Source organism: Gobio gobio (assembly GCF_949357685.1).
Source record: "Gobio gobio genome assembly, chromosome: 9".
Taxonomy (NCBI): Eukaryota; Metazoa; Chordata; class Actinopteri; order Cypriniformes; family Gobionidae; genus Gobio; species Gobio gobio.
Window position 1 is genome coordinate 51,776,035 of NC_137115.1, and position 25,536 is coordinate 51,801,570.

Genomic DNA, 25,536 nt, shown 5'->3' on the forward strand with positions numbered 1-25,536 from the left:
TGCATTTAAAAATTAGTGACCAAACATATCATTACAAAAGTTCACAATGCTGTTGCAGATTAAATATAATGTGGATAACATTGAATAAATATCTTTTCGTCAGGTTAGATACTGATTATTAATCACTCCAATCCCTTTATGTAAACCTCTCTACTTAATCGTCAGTCTTGCGTGTCTGCCATGTTTGTAGTTTTTATTATCACTTTTTAGTTTGTAGTTCTAATCGAATCCTCGTCCAACGGGTTGTGGGCAATATTATCCAATTGAGTGTGCTTGGATCCGACAAAAATAGCCCATCCGGGCAAGGGTGTAGTTTTGGTTTGAACATTGTGAGGGTTGAAGTGTGAACCGTTTTAACGGGATCCCAGGGCATGCTCCCTTATGAGATTTATTTGTTTGTTTATTCTTTTAGTTTATGTGGCTGTTTTAGACTTTATAGTGTTTTAAAGTTGCAAATTCTCAATAGAATTGGAATAGGTCCCACATTTTATCATCAGCGTGGCGATAAGACCCGGGCTTCAGTCATATTGCGCTGATAATTGAGTTTGGACGGGAACTTTTTGTATGACTATGTTGAATATCTGCAAGCTGGAATTCAAGTAATACTTCAAACCCAAACAATTTACTCTTATTACTTACCCTCAGGACATCATGAATAAACGTAACCCTCGTCTGGTGCCATACAACCTTCTGGACGAGAGAACAAAGAAGACCAACAGAGACAGTGTGAACAACGCTGTACGCACTCTGATTGGCTATGGATACAACATCGAGCCGCCAGATCAGGAGAGCAGTGAGTCTTTGTCTTTCATATACTACTTTCATACTACTTTCATAGACTAGGTTTAGTAGCAGGGCTTGACATGAACTTTTCAGCCACTGTGGCTTGTGGTTTACTAGTTACTAGCCGCTCAGCATTTTCACTTGCCACAATTTTGACATCGATACCATGGGGAAAAACTGCCATATATATATTTTTAACATTAACTCATAATTTGGCAGACGGTTTATTGGGGTGCTGTCACTTTAAGACCTGACGCACGGATCCATTATACTGATACACATGCGTTTTCTTTAAACAGAACTGACTCATTTTGACATTATTTTGTGTGTTTGACTTTTTAAGTGCAATAAGCAGCGAAAAATAACTCAATTTAGTACTGAGAGGCTTTGGTTGTGAGCACAAAATGCGGGAATGAGTAAAATTTTGCGCAATAAGCGCAGTCCCACACCGAAATTTAAACCCTAGACACCAACAATATTCATCCGGAGCAATTTTGATTGGTTTTGTATTGTTCATTCAGTTCTACATTCTTCAAATCTCTTTTTCCCACAGGTGGTCATGGTGTTGAGAACACACGTGGAGATAAAGTGCGTATCTTCAGGGCAGAGAAGCAGTACGCAATCACCTCAGGAAAGTGGTACTTTGAGTTTGAGGCCGTTACCACAGGAGAGATGAGGGTGGGCTGGGCTCGACCGAACGTCCGCTCTGATGTTGAGCTTGGTTCTGATGAGCTAGCCTATGTCTTTAATGGAAACAGGGTCAGTAGTGTCATTTTAACCTAACTCTTCTGTGTTATATGGTTACAGGCTTTTCAGCTAATTGGACCAACATATATTGTGTGCCGCACAAGTTGCTGACAAACGATTTTGTATAGCTGCAATAAATGCTAAATTGCTCTCCTGTGCTCTCCCTGCAGGCTCAACGATGGCATATTGGTAATGAGCCATTTGGTCGTCAGTGGCTGTCTGGTGATGTGGTCGGTTGCATGATAGACCTCACTGAAATGAACATCATGTTCACTCTTAACGGAGAGATGCTGATCAGCGATTCTGGCTCTGAAATGGCTTTCAAAGACATTGAGATTGGAGACGGTGAGGATTTGGGCTGTAATGTTGTTGTTCTTTTCAATGAGTTGTTTTTTGAGGTAATGTGTTTTTTAATAAGCTTTGTTGGTCAGGAAAAGTCTGTAGTTACTTTTTAGTTGAGTCTCAAGAGGTTTGTTTCCACAGGCACAGATCAATCCTAGTCTTGGATTTAAAAAGCTCTGTAATGGAAATGTACCTCTGATTGAATAGTTGTTTTTAGTAATAAGGAAAGGGATTCAAGGTATTAAAGGGATAATTCACAAAAAAACACTTTTCACTCTCAAATCTGTATAGAGTTTCTTTCTTCCATCAAACACAAAATATTAATTTTTTTTAAATAGCCTGGCTTGGCAGCACCCTAAAGGTATCATAAAAACTGTCCATATGATTAATATGCTACATTTTAAGTCTTGTAAAGCCATTCATCAGCGTAATTTAAAATGCAAATTTAATAGCAAAATCTAATATGGCACCTTAGACATTAATGGCGTTTAGCATCAGATGGGGTCAGCATGCAGCTTTAATAGGCCTTAAGTTACAATACGATATGTAAAAATGTATATTTTACACATTTTGTGATAATATGCACATCATGTCGTAATTACGAGATGACAACATGCGAACAGTGTCCTCATACTCAGAATTATGCGTTTCTATAGCAGCACTATAAATGCCAAATTGAATCTGCAGTGGTCAGGTGGTACAGCGGTCATGTGGTACAAGTAGGAGCTCTCTGAAAATTCCTAGTTTACATGTTGTAATTAAAGCGCTTTTTATAAATCGTAATCTGGTAATCATGACGAGAGACGGTGGCATGAACGCACCTATATATTGCGATTATATTGCCCCAGAGGAACTGATTTAATCTCAGCTTTGAGTCCCCACAACACAATATTATCACGATTATTAAGTCACAATATAAAATTATTGCGATTATTATATACATTTTGTGGCATGCTAAGTAGTTATTACATACTGTTTATAGCGATTTATTACCTTTTTTATCTGCAAATGTCCCCAAAGAAGCTGACTTTACAGCTTTGCCGTCCATAGCTAAGGCTAACACTATCTCTGTATTAGGGATGGAACGGTATGAAAATTTAATATCACGATTATAGTGACCCACATTATCGCGATTATCAATATTAACACTGTTTTGTTCAAATGAGATGAAAGTGTTCAAAAGAACAGATGCACACACTAAAAAACATTTCAACAAGTTTAATATTCACGACGGATGCACGCTCTCGTTTCATTCCAATGCAACTTGCGTCTCTGTTTTTGATTGTATTGAAAATTAAATCAAAGGACTTTACTTTTAATACTACTATAATTATTACTATAACTTCTTGTGATCATCTTGTCTGGACGATTGTTTTGTACACTGTACAAAATGGATTTATAAAAAGGTAAGATTTAAAACATTAATCTCAATTCAATATGTCCCTGTAATAATTAATAATGTGGTAAAGAAAATCTGTGTAATAAGCGTACAATGAATATACATTATTATCCCTTAAATGTCACCCTAGTCTTTGGCTTAAGCTTCTCGTTATTATTTCCCAGATGTAGTTTTAGTATTGAGGTCAAAGTCCACTTGCTTTGCGTTCGCAGATTTGAAGCGTTTCCTCCTAGAGCAGCGACTTTCTTCTTGCATGTTCTGCAGACAGGGTGACCATCTTCGATTAAGTTTCCCTCAGGACTTTTGTAAAAGCCAAAATATGACCACACACCTCAGATTTGGTGCTTTTAGAAGGCTGAACAATCCCCCGAGTGCTGTCACTGCCTTCTGCCATTTCTTCTCATTCAAAAAACAACGTTGCGCGCTGCACCAGACTGATGCTGACTGGACAGGATTTACTGCAAGTTTTCAAAATCGTGGTAATCATACGCGGTTTTAATGATAATTAAATTTTAAATGATATTGCTAACCGTCAGTACATTTTATTGTGGTTTATCGTGAAAACGGTAATCGTTCCATCCCTACTCTGTACGATGGAGTGTGAGTTTAGTCCTCATGTTCTAGAGAGTCCCAGAGTATTTAATCATCATACGAGACTCTTTGCAAATCTCATGTTGTCATATATCCATCTCCTGTTTCGTCTCATCCTTGTTAAAAAAAGAAATCCAAAATAAGTCCATATGTTGTATGTAAATGCGGATGATTTCTTTCTCTGATGACTCTATCTTGGTTTTACCAACTCACCAGAAAAAACACAGCACTATAGTAGTGGACTTGATTTTGTTATTCTACTATCAAATAAAAGATCAATACTGGATATATTGTATTTGTAAAACAATATTGCCAAGCAAAATGTTGCAATTCTATGTTGTATCGATTTAGTTTTCCCCCACACCTGATATAAATCAGCCTCTTTTCTTTATTTTTCTCTCTCCAGGTTTTATTCCAGTCTGCATGCTGGGTCTTTCTCAGGTTGGCCGTATTAACCTGGGTCAGAATGTTAGCAGCCTACGCTACTTCGCCATCTGTGGGCTCCAAGAAGGCTTTGAGCCATTCGCCATCAACATGAAGAGAGACATCACAATGTGGTTCAGTAAGAGCCTCCCCCAGTTTGTCCCAGTTTTCACCGACCACAACCACATCGAGGTATTTGAGGAATCTTTGTGACATTTGTTTAAAGTTCAAGTTTATGGACCTGCTTTATCGTCCTTTACTGTGACCTGTAGGTCTCTCGTGTGGATGGAACCGTAGACAGCGCCCCCTGTCTGAAAATAACCCACAAGACTTTCGGATCCCAAAACGCCAACACAGACATGCTGTTCTTCAGACTGAGCATGCCTGTAGAGTTCGACCTGACCTTCAAGGTGCCTGCCGGCACAACTCCCCTCACACGGACCCTCACCATCCCTGAGGATCAGGTGCTGGAGGTGGACCCCGACTCTGAATTTGAGGTGCTGAAAAAGTCAGCCAGTCGCAAAGAGCAGGAGGAGAAGGAAAAGGAGCCATCCGTGCCCAAAGATATCCCAAACAGTAAAGAAAATGACAAAGACACTGCATCCGAGAAAGGAAAAAAGAAAGGGTGAGAACTGAGGACGTTCATGAAGTTTATCCTGACATTTGTCCTGTATATGGCATACACTTTAGAATACTTTTAAAAAGAGTACTTGTAACGGAAATAATATACTTTAAAAGAATATACTTAAAGGAATAGTTCACTCTAAAATTAAAATTAAATCATCATTTACTCAAAGAAAGAAGGGCATATGACATTTGGACAACACCAGGGATAGTAAATGATGACTTGATTTCCATTTTAGGGTGAACTATACCTTTAAGTCCAAACTGAATGTAATGTTTTTGGACACATTATCCCCTTAACCGTCACCCCCCTTTTTGAGAATAGTCATGAAAATGCCCTATTCAAACTTAAAGGGCTGTAATTCAAGTTTGGTCTTGTTTTAAAGCAGACACTCGGCAGATTATTGCTGAAAGCAATTCAAAAAAGTATGAAAAAGTTATGGAAGTTTAAATGTACTGCAAATTAAAAAATACTGTTCTAAATATTTTTTATTTTATAAAAAATATATATTTTACAAAAATGTTTTAATCAAAAATTACTATAAAATCAAAGCCATATGTGTAACCAAGTTGTGTTCCAAATTTGTAGTTGATGTCACAAAAATTGAAGTTCCCATGAGATTTTGTTTAGGCGCTGTACCACAAATAGCCACCGGGTGTCATTGAAATTACGTTGATTGTTTTTTTTAATGCATTTTCCTGTAAATTTCTGTCTAAATGTCATTTCCATCACAAAATTGTAACCAAATATGGAACCTTGAGACTCAGACCTTTCCGACGGTATGTGTTTTGTCAAGATTAGAAAAGATTTTGATTATAAAGTAGTTAAAATAAATGTTGTAATATGAAACATGACACCGCCCACTAGGGGAGGAGCCCGCTAGAAGAATTTAAAGTACCATTTCCATGGTAACTCAACGTCCAATTTCAAAACGGTTTTCACAGGATGAATTTTGAGTTCATAAGCTTTCAAATGATACCTAATTTATGATAATTACTCAAATATATGATACGAAAAAAAGGCGATAAAAAAAAGAGTGCCAGGTGTCCGGCAGGATGCCATTTGGGACCTGGTCATAGTCATAAAAGTGTCTTTTTATTTAATTAATATTATATTATCTCAAGTGAAGCTTTTTTACAATTCAATACATTTAAGCACACTTCATTTTTTATAAGAAAAGTCTATCGTTCTCTGCAAGTCTCTTGTTCATGCTTGACCACTCAATTTATTCCCGCAGCTTCCTGTTTAAAGCTAAAAAGGCAGCCATGACCACCGCTCCTCCACCTCCACCTCTTATGCCCCGTTTGATTGAGGATGTGGTGCCCGACGATCGTGACGACCCGGAGATCATCCTCAATACGACCACAGTCAGTCTTCATTACAAGATCGGTCATATATGACACATTCTCTGCTCTTGTTTTCCTCACTTCTCCTTCTCTCTCTCTCTCTCTGTCTCCACTGTGCAGTACTATTACTCCGTCCGTATCTTCGCCGGGCAAGAACCTAGCGGTGTGTGGGTGGGTTGGGTCACCCCAGACTTCCACATGTATGACCTCAACTTCGACCTGACTAAGGTCCGTACTGTCACTTTGACAGTTGGAGACGACAAGGGCAACATACACGACAGGTGAGATGTGCTAAAAATTCAGCGCACTGATTTGTCATGTCAAACTATTGAAATGTGGGCCATTGTGGACAAATGCAAGAAGCTGCAGTGCGGAGAAGCTTTTAGTTAAAAATAAATGTTCAGTATAGTGAGGTGATGAAGGTGAATATTGATTTTGGTGATATAAGAGCACTGCACTAGTGGCCTAGTTTAGCAACCCACCTTCAGAATCGGTTGGGAGAGATTTTACCTCACGAAACTTCTTTTTTACTGTGAAAATGAAAAAGTGTAATGATTATCATTTATAATATGCACAGTATAGTATTTTGGATGTACAGCACACATTCAAATATGTTGCCACTACAAATAATAATAATACAATTATTTTTGAATTTTTTCTTGTTTTTCAGTAAATAATGTAAGAAGCCTTAAAACAAGATGCATTTTTTTGAGAATCAAATTAAAATAATAATACTTGTTTTCAGAGAATATGTTTTGAATTTCTTATCTCTTTGGCTAATAGTTCTTATTTTTTGGACAAACCTCACTAATTATTTTGTCAGATTTATGCCTGAATTAAGTAATAATGGGGTAAGAATAATAACTTAATTCAAGACATACCTAAAAATAAGGGTAACACTTTAGAATAATGGTCTGTCATTAATAGGTAACTATGTAGGAAGTAATGCTGGGCTAATGAGTAGTACTACATTAACACTTCAGCTACCACTACTAACTAATATAGAAAAAAGCTTAACTAATCAGTAAGTAATATCAAATTTAGGACTAAGATAGTTCCTTATTAGGTAATCAATAATTACTGAATGGGATTGGCATCACTAGGAACTAATAGGTAACTATGACAAATTATAAAGAATTATTAATGAACTACTAATCACAACATTAACGTGTCTGAGATGTGAGAAATTGTCTTGCTGTGGTCATAAAATGCATCACTAATTACTTAAGTGTTACCTAGTCACTATGCAGGAACTACTAGTGACCTGGACCATTATTTTAAAGTGAAAAAGATGGTTTTTCACTTTAAAATAATGGTCCAGATCACTAGTGGTTCTTGAAGATTGTCCTTCTTTACTCAGAATAAAGTCATAAAATGCATCAGTCAATTGTCTAGTCACTCTTCAAGGACTACTAGTGATCTGGAAAAAACATATTTTTCACTTTAAAATAATGGTCCAGATCACTAGTAGTTCCTGCATAGTGACTAGGTAACCCTTGAATAATTAGTGATGCATTTTATTTATTTATTCAGAGTAAAAAAGATGATTGATTACATTTTACATGTTTTTTTTTAATAATTAGTCAGTTAGTTAATAGTTATTAATGAGGCTAATCTCATTCAGTAAGTATTGACTTCTTAACAAGGTACTATCTCCTAAATTTGATATTACTTACTGATTAGTTAAGCTTGTTTCTATATTAGTTAGTAGTGGTAGCTGAAGTGTTAATGTAGTACTACTCATTAGTCCTGCATTACTTCTGCATAGTTACCTATTAATGACGGACCATTATTATAAAGTGTTAAATTGTGAAATTCTGCTTCTCAGGTACTGTAAATATATATTATTTAAATTTTATTTTATATATTTTTTTTCTTAAGAAAGGGATTTTTATAGTCTCTTATGCTCACAGAGGCTGCATTTATTTGATTAGAAATACAGTAAAAATCGTAGTATGTGAAATGTTATTACAAAAAAAAAAAATTATTTGCTGTAAAAAAAAAAAGTAGTTTTTTTCAGTATCAGTACTCCAGTCTTCAGTGTCACATGATCCTTCAAAAATCATTCTAATATGATGATTTGATGCTCAAGAAACATTTATTATTATTATAAATGCTGAAAAGAGCTTAATAATTTTTATGGAAACATAATAAAATGTGGTCAAGTTTAAAGCAACAGAATTGATTTGAAATTGAAATCTGAAGTAAAAATGAAGGTATTCTTTCTTCTTAAGCTATAGTTCATCACTCATAAATATGACACTTATAGTATTCTGTTTGTTTGTCAGTATGAGGAGGAGTAACTGCTATATGGTGTGGGGAGGAGAGTTTGGCAGCAGCACCCAACAGAGGTTCAGCCAGGAGGATCTGGTGATTGGTTGCTTGGTTGATCTGGCAACAGGTCTAATGAATTTCACAGCCAATGGGAAGGAGATCAACACTTTCTATCAGGTGAGTGCAGGTCATCTCTTTAAAGGAGCTAGGGGCACTCCTAGCTCCTGTCTTTGGTACTTCATTTCTGAACTGTTAGTTGTGCATATTGTTCATTTGAACTTATATACACACACGTGTCCTCTCAGGTGGAGCCTAACACTAAGCTGTTTCCAGCTGTGTTTATATTGCCAGCCAGCCAGAACATGTTGCAGCTGGAACTTGGAAAACTCAAGGTCAGCTTTATCCTTTGCTTCTGCCCTTGAAGTCATTAGCTTTCTTTTAGTAATAGTTCAATTTCTCACTTTTTTTCTCCATCCCGTAGAATATCATGCCTCTGTCAGCAGCCATGTTCCATAGTGAGCGCAAGAACCCGGTGCCCCAGTGTCCTCCTCGGCTTGATGTTCAAATGCTGACCCCTGTGATCTGGAGCAGGATGCCCAACCACTTCCTGAATCCACAGGTGGGGCGGGTGAGCGAGAGGCACGGCTGGATGGTGGAATGTACAGACCCTCTCACCATGATGGCTCTGCATATACCTGAAGAGAACAGGTACAGTAGGACGACAAAAAAAATCAAAACTGAAAACAATAATCGTGGAAAAAAAACAACAAAGCAAAACAAATTGCTTCATTAAGTGTCTTCATCAGGAATTGACATTAACACACGGCAAATGCATGTGTATTTCAGCAGTGGCTTGGAACGCAGTAGTCTTAAGGCATAAGGCGTCTGAAATAATAAACTAAGTGCAATGAAGTGTTGTCAAAATATAGATTTTTCGATACATACCAATACTGAAATATCTGAAACGCTTCCAATGCTCATTTTCCTCAGAATAGACACACGATACCAGCTGCTCTTTCTCTCTCTCTCATCTCTCTGACAGCGAGTTACACACAAACCCGCCTCCCCTCACTCACTCGTTTCATTCGAATATTGTTGGTGTTAGTACTTGAATTTCAGTGTGTGTATTGCGCATCATTTTACTCATTACTGCAGGTTTTGTGCTCGCGCATAAAGCCACTTCTCAGGGCTAAATTGAATTGTTTTTCGTTGCTTATTACGCTTTAAACAGTCAAATACACACAGAATAATGTCAAAATGCCGGTCTTGGCGTGTATTCACGTAAACACAGTCAGTTCTGTTTTAGGTGAATGTAAACAGTTGAGAAAGAAAACTAGTGTTGGGCAAGCTACTCTGAAACTATAGCTTTACAAGCTACTTGTAATTTAAAGTAGTTAAGTTAAATTCAAGCTACCCCTTTGAAAAAGTAGTTATCAACACTACAAGTTACTATCAAAAAGTAGCTAGCTACATTGAAGCTATTCTTTTTCTTCTTTTTTTTTTTTTACAATGACATCATTACAAATAACTGAATACCGTATTTTCCGGACTATAATTCACACTTTTTTTCATAGTTTGGCTGGTCCTGCGACTTATAGTCAGGTGCGACTTATATATCAAAATTAATTCATACTGGCTGACAAGAATAAACATTTAGCTACGTCTACAGCCGCGAGAGGGCGCTCTATGCTGCTCCTGTAGCCTACTGAACTGAAAACAACTGAGAACTGAAAACCTGTTAACTGAAATATTAACTTAAAGACAACTGAGAAAGACTGAACACAAACAAAATGCCCCCCAAAAAGAAAATCCTACTCTGCAAATTACAAACTGCAGGTAACGTTAGTAAAATATGCAGCCGAAAACGGTAATCGAGCAGCAGAAAGAAAGTTTGGAGTGAGTGAGAAACTTGTGAGGGACTGGCGAAAAGCAGAGGTTACTTTAACTGTAATGAAGAAAACAAAGAAAGCTAATCGCGGACTGAAAGCAAGATGGCCACAGATGGGTGCTTGCCGGTAGAGGCTCAGCTGCGCTAGACAAACGCTGCCAGTGTGAATGAACAGCGGGCACGCTCTCCATACACACTGCTTGTGCCCTGCCAACACTTGCGGTGTGAAGCCAGTATAGTCCAGTATAATGCGACTTATAGTCCAGTGCAACTTATATGTTTTTTTCCTCCTCATGATGCATTTTTTGACTGATGCGACTTATGCTCCGGAGCGATTTATAGTCCGGAAAATATGGTAATTGTCAATGAAGAATGTTATAATATTTGAGATTTCAAGCAACATAATGCAATAGGGATGTCCCGATCAGGTTTTTTTGCCCTCGAGTCTGAGTCATTTGATTTTGAGTATCTACCGATACCGAGTCCCGATCCGATACTTCTATATTACATAAAAAAAGAATAAAGAAGAGCGAAAAAACAGATCCAGGATGTTCCTTATTTTTTATTTAATTCACCTTATTTAACCAATAGCGTCTCTGCAACAAAGTGATGTCATGCCGGACGCGTTGCTGTTTCTGTGTGTAGTCAAAAGGGTCTAACTCTGTGCCACCGCATAGCTATAGATGTGTCCGATTTCCGATCACGTGATTGGATCTGGACATCCCTATAATGCAATGTACACTGAACAAAATTATAAACGCAACACTTTTGTTTTTGCCCCCCATTTTTCATGAGCTGAATTTAAAGATCTAAGACTTTTTCTATGTGCACAAAAGGCCAATTTCTCTCTGTTCACAAATCTGTCTAAATCTGTGTTAGTGAGCACTTCTCCTTTGCCGAGATAATCCATCCACCTCACAGGTGTTGAGGTGCATATCAAGATGCTGATTAGACAGTGTGATTATTGCACAGGTGTGCCTTAGGCTGGCCACAGTATTAGGCCACTCTAAAATGTGCAGTAGAATGCCACAGATGTCGCAAGTTTTGAGGGAGCGTGCAATTGGCATGCTGACTGCACGAATGTCCACCAGAGCTGTTGCCAGTGAATTGAATGTTAATTTCTCTACCGAAAGCCGTCTCCAAATGCGTGTCAGAGAATTTGGCAGTACATCCAACCGGCCTCACAACCGCAGACCATGTGTAACCACACGTAGCAATGATCCAATCAACTCCATTTTTTCACTAGGATATACATCACAATAAGGAAGAAAAGCCTATCGCAACTTCTGTTTAATGCTGACTTTGAACTACTTCACATTTTCAGGCCAGGCTTTCTTAAGCCAACTTTTATCTAGTATCTGCATCTTTCTTTGTCTAGTTATTGTTTGATTGTTGACTTGTTCTCTCGTATGCAGGTGTATTGACGTCCTGGAACTGTCGGAACAGCATAACTTGCTGAAGTTCCACTATCACACCCTGATGCTTTATTGTGCCGTGTGTGCGTTGGGCAACAACCGTGTGGCCCATGCCCTCTGCAGCCACGTGGACGAATCCCAGCTCTTCTACGCTATTGAGAATACCTACCTGCCCGGCCCTCTCCGCAGCGGCTACTACGACCTTCTCATCAGTATCCACCTGGAGTCAGCCAAACGAAACCGCTTGGGAACCAATCGCGAGTTCATCATTCCCATGACGGAAGAGACGCTCAGTATTAAGCTTTTCCCAGATCCAGAAGCGTCCCAAGACCTGCCAGGAGTGGGTCTCACAACCTGCCTCAGACCCAAGCTACACTTCTCCCCCATCAACTTTGTGGGCACTGACCCAGATCTCTACACCCTAAGCCCCATCATCCCTCTGCAGGTACAGTGGGATACAATAGTGACTGTTGGTACATATAGATATTATTAAGTTAAAGGTGCGATTTTTGAGAAGCACTGTTGATATTTGAAATCAACAAACAATCATACAAACAATGACACTCAAAACGGTCCTGTTACTATAGCTAATATTACAGATAAAGATTATTGTTATAGCATTTTAATGATAAAGTATAGTATGAAGAAATGTTAATAAAGCATTGTATTTTACAGTTGTTGATAGACAATCTCTTTGTTAATACTTTTACAGGAGCTGAAGATCCAGGCTCTAAGCATGCTTACCGAAGCCGTGTTCGACGGCAGCCAGGCCATGCGTGATCCTGTTGGGGGCAGCGTTGAGTTCCACTTCGTTCCCATTCTCAAACTCATCAGCACCCTCCTCATCATGGGCATCTTCAACAATGAAGACGTCAAGCACATTCTCAAGATGATTGATCCCAGTGTGTTCGGGAAGAAAGAGGAGGCAGGAGAGACCGAGGAATCAGGAGAGGAAGCTGCTCCCAAGGAGGAAGGAGAGGAGGTGAAGGAGAAAGAAGAAGCTGCTGAAGGAGAGGAGGAAGCCGTGGATGAAGGAGTTGGAGAGGAGGAGGAGGATGAGGAGCTGAAAGCTCTGAAGAAGGAGGGGGGAGAGGAAGGAGAAGAGGTGGAGAAGGCAGTCGAGGAGAAGGAGGGAGAGAAGGTTGACGGAGAAAAAGCTGAAGAAGAAAAGGAGGCAGCGGAAGTAGGAGAGGAGGTCAAAGAGGAGGAGGAGGAGGCACCAGAGGAGGGGCTACTTCAAATGAAACTGCCAGAGTCTGTAAAACTGCAGGTACATTTAATCTCTATCTATCTCCCTATCTATCTATCTATCTATCTATCTATCTATCTATCTATCTATCTATCTATCTATCTATCTATCTATCTATCTATCTATCTATCTGTCTGTCCGTCCGTCCGTCCGTCCGTCTGCCTGTCTGTTTAGTATCCATCCATCCATCTATCTAGTATCTTCCTTCTACTATCCATCCATCTATCCATCTATCTAGTATCATCCATCTAGTATCCATCCATCCATCTATCTAGTATCATCCATCTAGTATCCATCCATCCATTCATTTATCTAGTATCCATCCATCCATCCATCTATCTAGTATCCATCCATCGATCTATCTAGTATCCATCCATCCATTCATTTATCTAGTATCCATTCATTCATCCATCCATCCATCCATTAATGTATCTAGTATCCATCCATCCATTCATCCATCCATCTATCCATCCATCCATCCATCCATCCATCCATCCATCCATCCATCCATTAATTTATCTAGTATCCATCCATCCATCCATCCATCCATCCATCCATCTATCCATCCATCCATCCATCCATCCATCCATCCATCCATCCATCCATCCATCCATCCATCCATCCATCCATCCATCCATCCATCCATCCATCCATCCATCCATCCATCCATCCATCCATCCATCCATCCATCCATCCATCCATCCATCCATTAATTGATCTAGTATCCAGCCATCCATTATCTAGTATCCCTCCATCCATCCATCCATCCATTCATCTAGTATCCATCCATCCATTTATCTAGTACACATCCATACATACATCCATGGGTCTGTATTTTATGTAATTTTTTCTCTTGTTAGTACTGTTCTTAATACTGTCTTTGCCTGTCTCTCCCTCTCTTTTAGATGTGTACCCTTCTACAGTATTTCTGTGACTGTGAGCTCAGACACAGAGTTGAGGCTATTTTGGCATTCTCTGATAATTTCGTTCTGCAGATCCAGTCAAACCAGCGTGAACGATATAAAATTCTAATGAGAGCATTTAGCATGTCTGCTGCAGAAACCGCCCGCAGGACCAGAGAGTTCCGCTCTCCTCCTCAGGAACAAGTATAAGACACACTTCTACTTTAAACCCACATATGATTTGAACTGCTTTCAGGGAAGACTGATCACTGATTATGAGCATATATGCAGGTTTTCCTGTTGACTAACTTCAAGCATAGCCCGGAAGAAGAGGATTGCCCCGTGCCAGAGGAAGTGCGGGAAACCCTCCAGATTTTTCACAATGACCTCCTAAATCACTGCGGTCAGTGTTCAAAACATCTCACAAAATTACTGTACGGCCACATTACAACACCAAGCATCTGCTGTTGCAAAACACCTTGTGATCAAATCTGAGGATTCAAACACAGAAATTATAAAGAAGACCTAAGCCTCGCCCAAGAGTGCCATGGGTCACTGTCAATAGTTTAGATCAGATTCCAATTGGATACACAAATGATCGGATTTGGACTGACGGTGTGATCAGCCTTATTGACTGACCAAAATCTGGACTATGTGGTTCTGATCCATATTTGTTTTTTTACCTCAGGTGTCCACGTTGAAGAAGAAGCTGAGGAGGAAGAGATAGATGCGTCTCTGAGAGGGAGACTACTCAGTTTGGTGGAGAAGGTGAGGAGCATTAGGAAGAAAAAGGAAGAAGAGGAGCCAGAACCAGAGGAAGAGCCCAAACCTAGTGAGTAAATGTAGTAAAACATCTTGAGAAGGTTGTACAGATGCATCTTATCTCATGGTTGCACCGCTTTCCTCAACTATAGATCAATATTTCACGCAGTTCAAAATGGTATTATGTTTTTTTTTGTAATTGTGTGTTGGTCTAACATTTCTGGACGTCATTCTATTCCTCAGGTACTTTACAGGAGCTGATATCCCACACAATGATCCACTGGGCTCAGGAGTCCTTTATTCAGAACCCTGAGCTGGTGCGGCTCATGTTCAGTCTTCTCCACCGGCAGTATGACGCACTGGGAGAGCTGATCCGCGCCCTGCCTAAAGCCTATGCCATCAACGCCGTGTCCATACAGGACACAATGGACCTGCTGGAGTGCCTGGGTCAGATCCGCTCCCTGCTCATCGTCCAGATGGGCCCGGAAGAGGAGAGGCTTATGATCCAGAGCATTGGGTGGGTGCTTCAAATGACTGCTGAGCGGACACAGTGAATAAAGTGCTAGACATCTCACTCCATATTTGATGTACCCTACTGTTCAATAGTTTGGGTTGGTAAGCTTTTTAAGGTCACACTATAGATTCGGGTCCAGTTCTCACTATTAATTAACTATTAACTATGACTTTTGACTCAATAAACTCCTAATTGCTGCTTATTAATAGTTAGTGCGGTAGTTGTTAAGTTTAGGTATTGGGTAGGATTAAAGGATGTAGAATATGGACATGCAGAAAAAGGCATTAATATGTGCTTTATGTACTAATAAACAGCCAATATCCTAGTAAATATGCATGCTAAGTAATAAAGCAATTAGTTCATAGTGAGAATTGGACCCTAAACTAAAGTGTGACCCTTTTTAAAGTTCTTGAAAGAAGTATCTTCTGGTAAAAAAAGATACAGTAAAAACAGTAATTTTGTGAAATGTTTTCCAATTGAATATAATTTAAAATGCTATTTGTCCTTGCAAAGCTGAATTTTCATCATCATTACTCCAGTCTTAAGTGTAACATGATCCTTCAGAAATCATTATTCTGCATATGTTTCTGCTCAAGAAACATTTGCCTAACATTATCAATATTCACATCATGTGTGGTATTTCAAATGCATTTCGTCTCCTGTCTCATAGGAACATCATGAACAACAAGTTGTTCTACCAGCACCCTAACCTGATGCGTGCGCTGGGCATGCATGAGACGGTCATGGAGGTTATGGTCAACGTGCTGGGAGGTGGAGGAGACTCCAAGGTACTTTCCTGTGTTTGTTATACACATACTGAACATTTAAAACTCTGCAATTAAAACTGATACAAAAATTTTTTTTCTGTCTATAGGAAATTCGATTCCCGCAAATGGTGACCAATTGCTGTCGCTTCCTGTGCTACTTCTGCAGGATCAGCCGTCAGAACCAGCGCTCCATGTTCGACCACCTCTCATACCTGCTGCAGAACAGTGGCATTGGACTGGGTCGGTTGCTTTGTCCATTCACACCAAGAATAAAAATGATAACTATATTAGCGTCCACACCAATACACAATGGATAGGGTGTTTTTATTATTAATTAGCTGGGGAAAAAGTGATTCCAATGATATCATACCTCTGTCTTTATTGTTATACGTAGCTGTGATGTGGACTTCCCTATTTTCATAGAATTAGAGTGATCATTAAAACGTATAGTACTGTTATATAATTATCATCATAGTTCAGTCAGAACTTCTTCAATACTTCAAAATCAAGTCAAAAACACCATAGACAAACTTTTAGTCAACTTTTTATTGGCATATTTTGCAGAATGCTTGATTTATTGTTGGTTTGAACGTGCCTTTAGTCTATTGCGACACTTTAGAGTAATGTTTTCCAAATAGAGGTACAGTACACAAGAGATTCAGGCTCTTGTGTTGTGCTAGTTTTGTTGGATGTGGACAATCAAACACCTAAATGTATGGTAGGTATCCAGGGCACTGCACTACAGTGGTTTGCGTCTTACCTCGAGAATAGGACTTTTTCTGTAAATTCTGTAAATTTTTCCTCATTATCTGCTCCTCTTTCGTGTGGTGTGCCCCAGGGATCCATTTTGGGACCATTATTGTTTTCCCTTTATATGCTTCCTTTGGCCTACATTTTTTCAGAACTATAACATGTCTTACCATTGCTATGCTGAAAATTCTCAGTTTTACCTTCCAGCAAGGCTTGATACCACTATCATTCGGTGTTTTATTGAAATGCATAAGTGATAATACAACCCCAAATCAGAAAAAGTTGGGACAGTATGGAAAACGCAAAAACAAAAAAAAGAAGTGATTTCTAAATTTACTTTGACTTGTATTTCATTGCAGACAATATGAACACAAAATATTTCATGTTTTGTCTGGTCAACTTCATGTCATTTGTATATATGCATCCTTTCCTGTCATTCAGACCTGCAACACATTTCAAAAAAAGTTGGGACAGTAAAGCATTTACCACTTTGTAATGTTGCCATTCCTTTTCACAACACTTAAAAGACGTTTAGGGACTGAAGACACCAAGTGATGAAATGTTTCAGGTGTAATTTTGTCCCATTCTTCCTGCAAACAAGTCTTAAGGTGGGCAACAGTACGGGGTCTTCGTTGTCGCATTTTGCGCTTCAAAATGCGCCACACATTCTCTATTGGAGACAGGTCGGGACTGCAGGCAGGCCAGTCAAGTACCCGTACCCTCTTCCTCCGCAGCCAGGACTTTGTAATGTGTGCAGAATGTGGTTTTGCATTGTCTTGTTGAAATATGCATGGACGTCCCTGGAAAAGATGTCTTCTTGAAGGCAGCATATTATGCTCCAAAATCTCTATGTACTTTTCAGCATTAATGGTTTCATCTGTTTCAAATCACATCATTATTTAACCATTTTACCTCATTACTAGCCCTAAATTGCTCCTGTCCCAACTTTTTTTTAAATGTGTTGCAGATCTGAATGACAGGAAAGGATGCATATTTACAAATGACATGAAGTTGACCAGACAAAACATGAAATATTTTGTGTTCATATTGTCTGCAATGAAATACAAGTCAAAGTAAATTTAGAAATCACTTCTTTTTTTTTTATTTGCGTTTTCCATACTCTCCCAACTTTTTCTGATTCGGGGTTGTAATAATTTAATAAGAATTTTTTTGGATAAAACAGATTTTAGGTTGTTCTGCAAATTCTTCACCTTTAACCACTTAACACCAAGTTTGTTTTAATCTAAATATTAAAATAAATAAGTGTCTTTTTAGGGATGCGTGGATCTACTCCTCTGGATGTTGCTGCCGCGTCCTGCATTGACAACAATGAGCTGGCGCTGGCTCTGCAAGAGCAAGACCTTGAGATGGTAAGGCTCAGAAGTCAGAACTAATTTTGTGTTACAGGCATTTACAATGTACCACTGGATAAAAATGAATTGGTTCGTTGTGCTACTCAGGTGGTGACATATCTGGCTGGCTGTGGCCTTCGGATGTGCCCCATGCTGCTCTCTAAAGGCTACCCTGATATAGGATGGAATCCAAGTGGAGGAGAGCGATATCTAGACTTCCTGCGCTTTGCAGTGTTTGTAAATGGTGAGCACGTTTAGTGTAATTCTGTCTCTGACTCCTGTGTTTGAAGGCATTCATAATTAAACGTTGTGTTTTTGTCTCCCCCTGCAGGTGAGAGCGTAGAGGAGAACGCTAACGTGGTTGTTCGTCTGTTGATTCGTCGGCCTGAGTGCTTTGGTCCCGCACTGAGAGGAGAGGGTGGCGCAGGTCTGTTAGCTGCCATAGAGGAGGCCATTAAGATCTCTGAGGACCCTGCCCGAGATGGGCCAACAACCAAAAAGGACCGACGTTTCATGTAAGATGCTTCAGTGAAAGTGAATTTTGCTTTACAATTAGACAGTTTGCCGTTAAATCAGTATATATATGTATATATATATATATATATATATATATATATATATATATATATATATATATATATATATATATATATATTAGTGCTGTCAAACGATTAAAATATTTAATCGCGATTAATCGCATTAATGTCATAGTTAACTCACAATTAATCACAATTAATCGCACATTTTTATTTATTCTAAATGTCCCTTGATTTCTTTTTGTCCCATTATTTTTTCTTATTTTAATGCTCTTATCAACATAGAAAAGTGGATCGGCTTGCTTTGTTCAAATGTTTGTTTTATTGAAAACAACATTGGCATACTTTAGTGTTCGATTTCACACCAACATTCTCACTTGGAGCAAATAATCTCACACAATGTAACACTGCCCATCAATAAAAGGGTGAAACAAATACTTTGTTGCACAAACAGCCCCTTCAACAGCCCTTTCTAAGGGATCAAAACAGGGTGATACAAAATAAAATTACAAAGTGCACATGCAAGGTAAACTAGGACTCCGCCTATAGTGCAGTTAAACCAGGGGTCGCCAACTAGTGAACTCCGGTCCGAATCCGGACCGCGAGATGCGTCCATCCGGACCGCGAAGCCTTTTGACATAATGAAACAGTTAACGTTGCAATGCTCTCTATTACTACGTTCAGACCCAGACGCGCGGTCAAGCATGCAGTGAAGAAGAGACTGATGGTGCGCTCACACCGGACGCGAATGACGCGACATGCACGCCGCTTAATCCGCGCCGCAGAATGTCTATTTGCGTCTTTGCATTGACTTAAATCACTCGCGCAAAACGCTTCATTCGCGTCTGGTGTGTAGGCTACGCACCATCAGAGCAGAAAGCAGCGCTCAAGACAAGCACTTTTAGTTGAAGACCCCTGAGTTAAACCATGGCTTAATACGTTTCTCATTTCGGCGTCTCACGCTTGCCATCCACGTCTACTCTTTTAATGGCCCAAACGAGTGCGGGCAGCCGCAGCGTGCCTGATGTTTTGTTTCCGGTCTAGCTACATCCGGAGTGGTGTTGTAGTTTTTCTAACGTTACTAGTTGTTGCAACAGCATGTGAAAAAACTACAAAGTTTGTTAGACCAAAAAGAACGTTAATCTCGCGATAAAAAAATTGACGCCGTTAAAATAGGTTTGCGTTAACGCCGTTAATAACGCGTTTAACTGACAGCACTAATATATATATATATATATATATATATATATATATATATATATATATATATTTTTTTTTTTTTTTTTTTTTTACCCCTTGTGTTGGTTCACAGGTTTGGAGGGGAGGAGCAGCATGAGGAGAACAGAGTGCATCTTGGAAATGCTATCATGTCATTTTACTGTGCCCTTATTGACTTGTTGGGTCGCTGCGCTCCTGAGATGCATGTAAGTATAACAACTTAAAGGGTCAGTTTACCCAAAAATGAAAATTATCCCATGATTTACTCACCCTCAAGTCATCCTAGGTGTATATGACATTCTTCTTTCAGACCAATAAAATCTGAGTTATATTACAAAAGTCCAGGCTAATCCAAGCATTATTAAAGCAGTAATAGTTGCTCTGTTTTTGAAGTCCATAAAAAAATTGATCTGTCCATCAAATAACTGCTCCATGCGGCTCTGGGGTGTTAATAAAGGCCTTCCAAAGCGAATCGATGCGTTTGTGTAAGAAAAATATCCATATTTAAAACTATAAAGTAAAGTTTTGGCCTAACGCCTTCGGGTTTCAATTTATGGAAAAAGTGTTGAAAGTGCCTCTGCCGATCGAAAGACTAACGCGACCAGGTCCGCTCGTCATGACGTCATGTACGCATCTTGAGTTTCACTTTCAACTTTCAATACTTTTCCACGGTGTTATTCGATGGACAGGTGCATTTTTTATGGACTTAAAAAACAGAGCAACTATTACTGCTATTATAAAGCTTGGATTAGCCAGGACTTTTTCAATATAACTATGATTATATTCGTCTGAAAGAAGAATTTCATATACACCTAGGATGACTTGAGGGTGAGTCAATCATGGGCTAATTTTCATTTTTGGGTGAACTATCCCTTTAATAATTTACCTGTGAAGTCCATGACAAACATAATGTATGTACACTATTATTCAAATGTGTTTTAAAAGAAGTCTCTTATGCTCACCAAAGCTACATTTATTAGATCAAAAATACAATAATACAGTAGTATTGTGAAATATTATTACAATTTAAATAGTTTTATTTTAAAATATAATTTATTCCTGTGATCAAAGCCGAATTATCAGAATCATTCAGTCTTCAGTGTCACATGATCCTTCAGAAATGATGATTTGCTGCTCAAGAAACATTTCTGATTATTATCACCGTTTAAAACAGTGGTGCTGCTTGATATTGTTATTGATGAATCGAAAGTTTCAACATTTATTTGAAATAGAAATCTTTTGTAGCATTATAAACATCTTTACTGTCACTTTTGATCAATTTATTTCATCATTGCTGATTAAAAGTATAAAAAAAAATTTTTTTTTTAATCAAAGTCAACTTTATTGTCATTCAGACTATACAACAACGAGTGTACAGCAGAACAACATTTCTTTACTCCAGGCTCTATGTGCAAATATAAACATTAAAGGACTGATACACATAACAATAAAAAGCCAAAATGATAGTATAAACAGACCAAAGACACAGACAGGTCTAGAAACATTTCACTGTGGTTGAAAAATGTGCACAGGTAATGGTAATGTATTGCACGAGTAATAATAAGTAGTATTGTACAAGTAATGGTAAAGTATACAAGTAATGGTAAGTATTGCACAAGTAATATTCATGTAATTTAAAGAGACACTGGTGAATATTAATAAAGTGCACTAGTGATGATACATTGATTATTGCACAAAAGTAGCAGCGTTTTGAGTTGTGTGTTTACTAAGGCTGCAACTAACGATTATTTTAATAATCTATTAATCTGTCGATTATTTTTTCGATTAATCGATAAATCAGATTTTTTAAAAGCATTAATTTCCAATCCTTTATTCAAAAACAGAACTGACAGTGCAAAAAATCTTCAGAAAGTACACAGGTTGCTACAATAAATCTATAAATCCTTTTTTTTTTTTTTATAAAGAAAAATACTAATCAGAAAACTTAACAGGATGTTAGAACTTGTTCTCTACACTACACTCAGACGCACACACTCACAAACAAAATTTAATGGGTTCAGTTAAATTGTAATGCAATAAGAATTTCTCTAAAATGTCCAAACCCATTATATACTCCTGGAGAAAACATCTACTGTATTAAACTATTAATATGAATGATATTAAAGTTGAAACATGCAATACAGACACAGATTTAACTGCTGTGACATATAAACAAATATTATGTAACAATTAAATAAAACTACTCTTCCTAAAGAAGAACACAATGTCTTATTTTCAATGAATGAAATGCATTCTTTATAACAACTTGCATACAACATTCCTTATCAATTAAATATGGATTAAATAATTAATGTATAATAAATATAATGAATCCTTTTTAAAACTAAAGAGGTGATTTTCTCTTTCTTTTGTTGTTTGATTAATATTAAGAGCACAAATGGAAGCAGGTTAATGGACTGCTGTCACTTTAAGACCGAATGCTGACCGAAAATGACAATAGATATTAGTCATAGTTTTTGTCATTCAAAGCTGGTTTTGATTTTCGTCTCGTTTTTGTCTGTGAAAAATGTTGTTGATTAAAATATTGACAAATTATTTGTCAACGAAATTAATATAGCAACAGATTGAAAAATGAATGGGCCAAAAAAGGCAAGTGAATAAAAACGTGTCTTTAGTCTTGCAAACTATACCACCCCTGCTTTACTACTGTTATTCACAAGCTAACGCTAACTTGTCATGTTTGTCAAGCTGGATAACGAGTAAACAAGCACCAGAAGAGCTACTGGAGGGACGTCGCGCTCCTCATTTCCAAACGGAACAAAAGTGGGATTTTGTAGTGACTGAATGTTACCCTGCTGTTGAACTCCCTTCCTCCTCATCAAGGACTCCAAGATGTTTTCGTTTTATGTGCTGAATCACCACCGTGGTGCTCCCGTGCCATGTCGCGTCGCTGTAGCTGCAATTAACACATTTTTTCAATTTATTAATGGCGCTTTTCGACTGGTACGGCTCGGCTCGGTTTGCTTTTCCACTGCGTGGTACGACGTGTACAGCACAGCAGCAATTTGAGTTGTGCAACTATGGATCTGAATATATGAGTTCAGACAGTCCAGCATCTTAATGAACCCGAAACTTTTGAATTGAAGTGTATAAAGAGGTCACATTTCAACAGATTTCATGTGGACTTTAATTTTCAACCTGTTCTGTACCCACAGTTGATCCAAGCCGGTAAAGGTGAAGCTTTGAGAATCAGAGCCATCTTGAGGTCTCTCGTGCCCATTGAAGACCTGGTGGGAGTCATCAGCCTTCCTGTTCAGATCCCCACCTTAGGCAAAGGTACACAAGAGAGCACGTCTTTCTTTACTTTAATCTTTATTTTTCAGTCTTTCCTACTTTTTATGTGAAAACAGGCCTACATAAAACTCACTTCTGCATGATTATCTCTTGTTTTGTCTGTGATACTTTTCATAGATGCTCAGATCGTTGAGCCAAAAATGTCAGCGAGTTTCGTGCCAGACCACAAAGCCTCCATGGTGCTTTTCCTGGACAGAGTGTATGGAATTGATAACCAGGACTTCCTGTTGCATGTGCTAGAGGTGGGCTTCCTGCCCGATATGAGAGCTGCAGCCTCTCTAGATACGGTGAGCTTTTAATATTTCATCATCACGTCTTTACCTTTCGTAATATTATATAATGTAATATAACAACACTGTGATCTGAATTGTGGTGTTCCTCCAGTTGGCGTTTAGCACCACAGAGATGGCTCTGGCTTTAAACCGTTACCTGTGCTCAGCTGTGCTGCCTCTGCTCACAAAGTGTGCCCCGCTGTTTGCTGGCACTGACCACCGTGCTATCATGATCGATTCTATGCTGCACACCATCTACAGATTGTCCCGTGGCCGTGCACTTACCAAAGCCCAGCGGGACGTCATCGAGGACTGCCTGATGTCTCTTGTCAAGTTAGTTATTCACTCTGTAATGACATCACTACTAGAAATGCCAACTTACAATATTAGAGCTAATAAAGTAATATTTGTGATGTTTAGGTATCTACGGCCATCCATGTTGCAGCATCTGTTGAGAAGGCTGGTGTTTGATGTGCCAATCTTAAACGAGTACGCCAAGATGCCCCTAAAGGTATTCAAGTATAGTTATTTTAATTCGTTGGGAGTGATTTTTGTATTGTTTTAAAGGGGTGGTAAAACACATTCTTTTGAAGGCTTGATTGTGTTTGTGGGGTGCACTGTAACATGTGTTCATGCTTCGTTTTAAAAAAATTGCATTATTTTTCATATTTTTTACCTTTATTCTACACTGCTCTGTCCCTCCTTGTAAAACGGTCTGATGGTTTCCAGGTTGTATGAAGCCAGTCCCTCAAAAATACGCAGTGGACTCAGATTGGTTAGCTGGCCTAGTGTGTTCTGATTCGCTAACCGCCTAGTGCACGTTTGTCGGAAACGTCACGCCCCTTACCGGAGGCTGTGCTTTGGTCAGTATTAGAAACAATGGCGTCAATAAAACCACACCAATCTGAGCCCGAATCAGACCCAGAACATTTTAGTGAAGATGATCGAGCAGAACCTGTTCAGTCCTCAAGAGTAAAGACTGCGGATCTATAGTGATCGCTACTGAATGGCACTTTTGTATTTTTAGAACGATTAAAGCCAAATATCTGTGGCTGCAAGAACTATTAACCCAAAACGAACACTAAACACTGGCTTTACTAGTAGCCAAATCACACACAGAACCATGTTTAGCATGCCTGTAGATAAATAATACATAAAAGCTCTAATCAAAGAATCATTTACACTAATGCCAAGCTCGCTGTTGAGATTTTAACGTTAGGTGTTTGTAACGTTAGGTGTTCGTCGGATAACGTTAAGTATGAATGAGCATTTAACAGACTGGTTTGCAGAACAGCGTTGTCATCTGTTTACTGCCTTGCTACAACTTACAATTAACATATTACAGGAAAACACATCGATGAAAAATCAATCAGACTTACAGGTTGTGGCCCGTAAACAGCTTCTGTTTGTAAATCCAGCTTTCAGGACAAGCCGTGGTGCGAATCCTGTATTGAACTCACGAAGATTGTGGGTGTTTTCCTCCGTGAAATGTGCAGCGCGCGCGTCGTGCATCCACACACTGGCCGTCTTTGTATCGCGCAGCTGACGTTGTGCAAATCCGGCATTGAACTCGCGAAGATTGTGGATGTTTTCCTCCGTGAAATGTGCAGAGGGAGGCGCGCCCGTCGTGCATGATTCACACTGGCAGTGTTTGTCTCGCTGAACCGCTCATGAATTGCAACGCATGAATATTGTCCATTATGTCACATTTTCCAGTCCTCTCCTCCGACCCCTGTCTGTCTCGTGCTTTATGATGGGCAGCATATATCTGCGACCTGTTCCCCTCTGTCTCAAACACACGTGCATATAACATGCTGTATGTTAAACGCCCATCCCCAGACCTGCAATCCGGATGAAAATAACAGTGTTTCGTCGGCATTGCAGCAACACCACTCAAGCCTATACCACTATAACAGCAGCGATACAAAATTGCCTCACCCCCCCTTATTTAATATTCACGGAGGAGGGGTTTATGTAAATATTGAGGCTGGTGATGTCACCAACCCTGGAGGAATGTCTGTAGTCGCCTGCTGGCCGTTTGCTGTAGTCCTTAGAAATGGATTTCT

General features: G+C 38.9%; 1 protein-coding gene across 6 annotated transcripts in view; it reads left to right on the top strand.

The window, feature by feature from the left end:
- Nucleotides 1-25,536, top strand: part of ryr1b (ryanodine receptor 1b (skeletal)) — a 177,737-nt gene that overhangs the window by 60,561 nt on the left and 91,640 nt on the right. For all 6 annotated transcript variants that reach the window (XM_079825048.1, XM_079825049.1, XM_079825050.1 and 3 more), the window contains 26 exons: nt 646-793; nt 1,337-1,542; nt 1,701-1,875; nt 4,269-4,477; nt 4,558-4,910; nt 6,148-6,277; nt 6,377-6,537; nt 8,545-8,707; nt 8,836-8,922; nt 9,012-9,238; nt 11,834-12,278; nt 12,546-13,103; nt 13,988-14,188; nt 14,276-14,387; nt 14,673-14,816; nt 14,990-15,263; nt 15,931-16,048; nt 16,135-16,267; nt 18,053-18,147; nt 18,238-18,373; nt 18,461-18,644; nt 19,978-20,089; nt 23,060-23,180; nt 23,316-23,485; nt 23,583-23,803; nt 23,891-23,981. In XM_079825048.1, the coding sequence (XP_079681174.1) occupies nt 646-793; nt 1,337-1,542; nt 1,701-1,875; nt 4,269-4,477; nt 4,558-4,910; nt 6,148-6,277; nt 6,377-6,537; nt 8,545-8,707; nt 8,836-8,922; nt 9,012-9,238; nt 11,834-12,278; nt 12,546-13,103; nt 13,988-14,188; nt 14,276-14,387; nt 14,673-14,816; nt 14,990-15,263; nt 15,931-16,048; nt 16,135-16,267; nt 18,053-18,147; nt 18,238-18,373; nt 18,461-18,644; nt 19,978-20,089; nt 23,060-23,180; nt 23,316-23,485; nt 23,583-23,803; nt 23,891-23,981 (4,974 nt within the window). The remainder of the gene's footprint in view (nt 1-645; nt 794-1,336; nt 1,543-1,700; nt 1,876-4,268; nt 4,478-4,557; nt 4,911-6,147; nt 6,278-6,376; nt 6,538-8,544; nt 8,708-8,835; nt 8,923-9,011; nt 9,239-11,833; nt 12,279-12,545; nt 13,104-13,987; nt 14,189-14,275; nt 14,388-14,672; nt 14,817-14,989; nt 15,264-15,930; nt 16,049-16,134; nt 16,268-18,052; nt 18,148-18,237; nt 18,374-18,460; nt 18,645-19,977; nt 20,090-23,059; nt 23,181-23,315; nt 23,486-23,582; nt 23,804-23,890; nt 23,982-25,536) is intronic.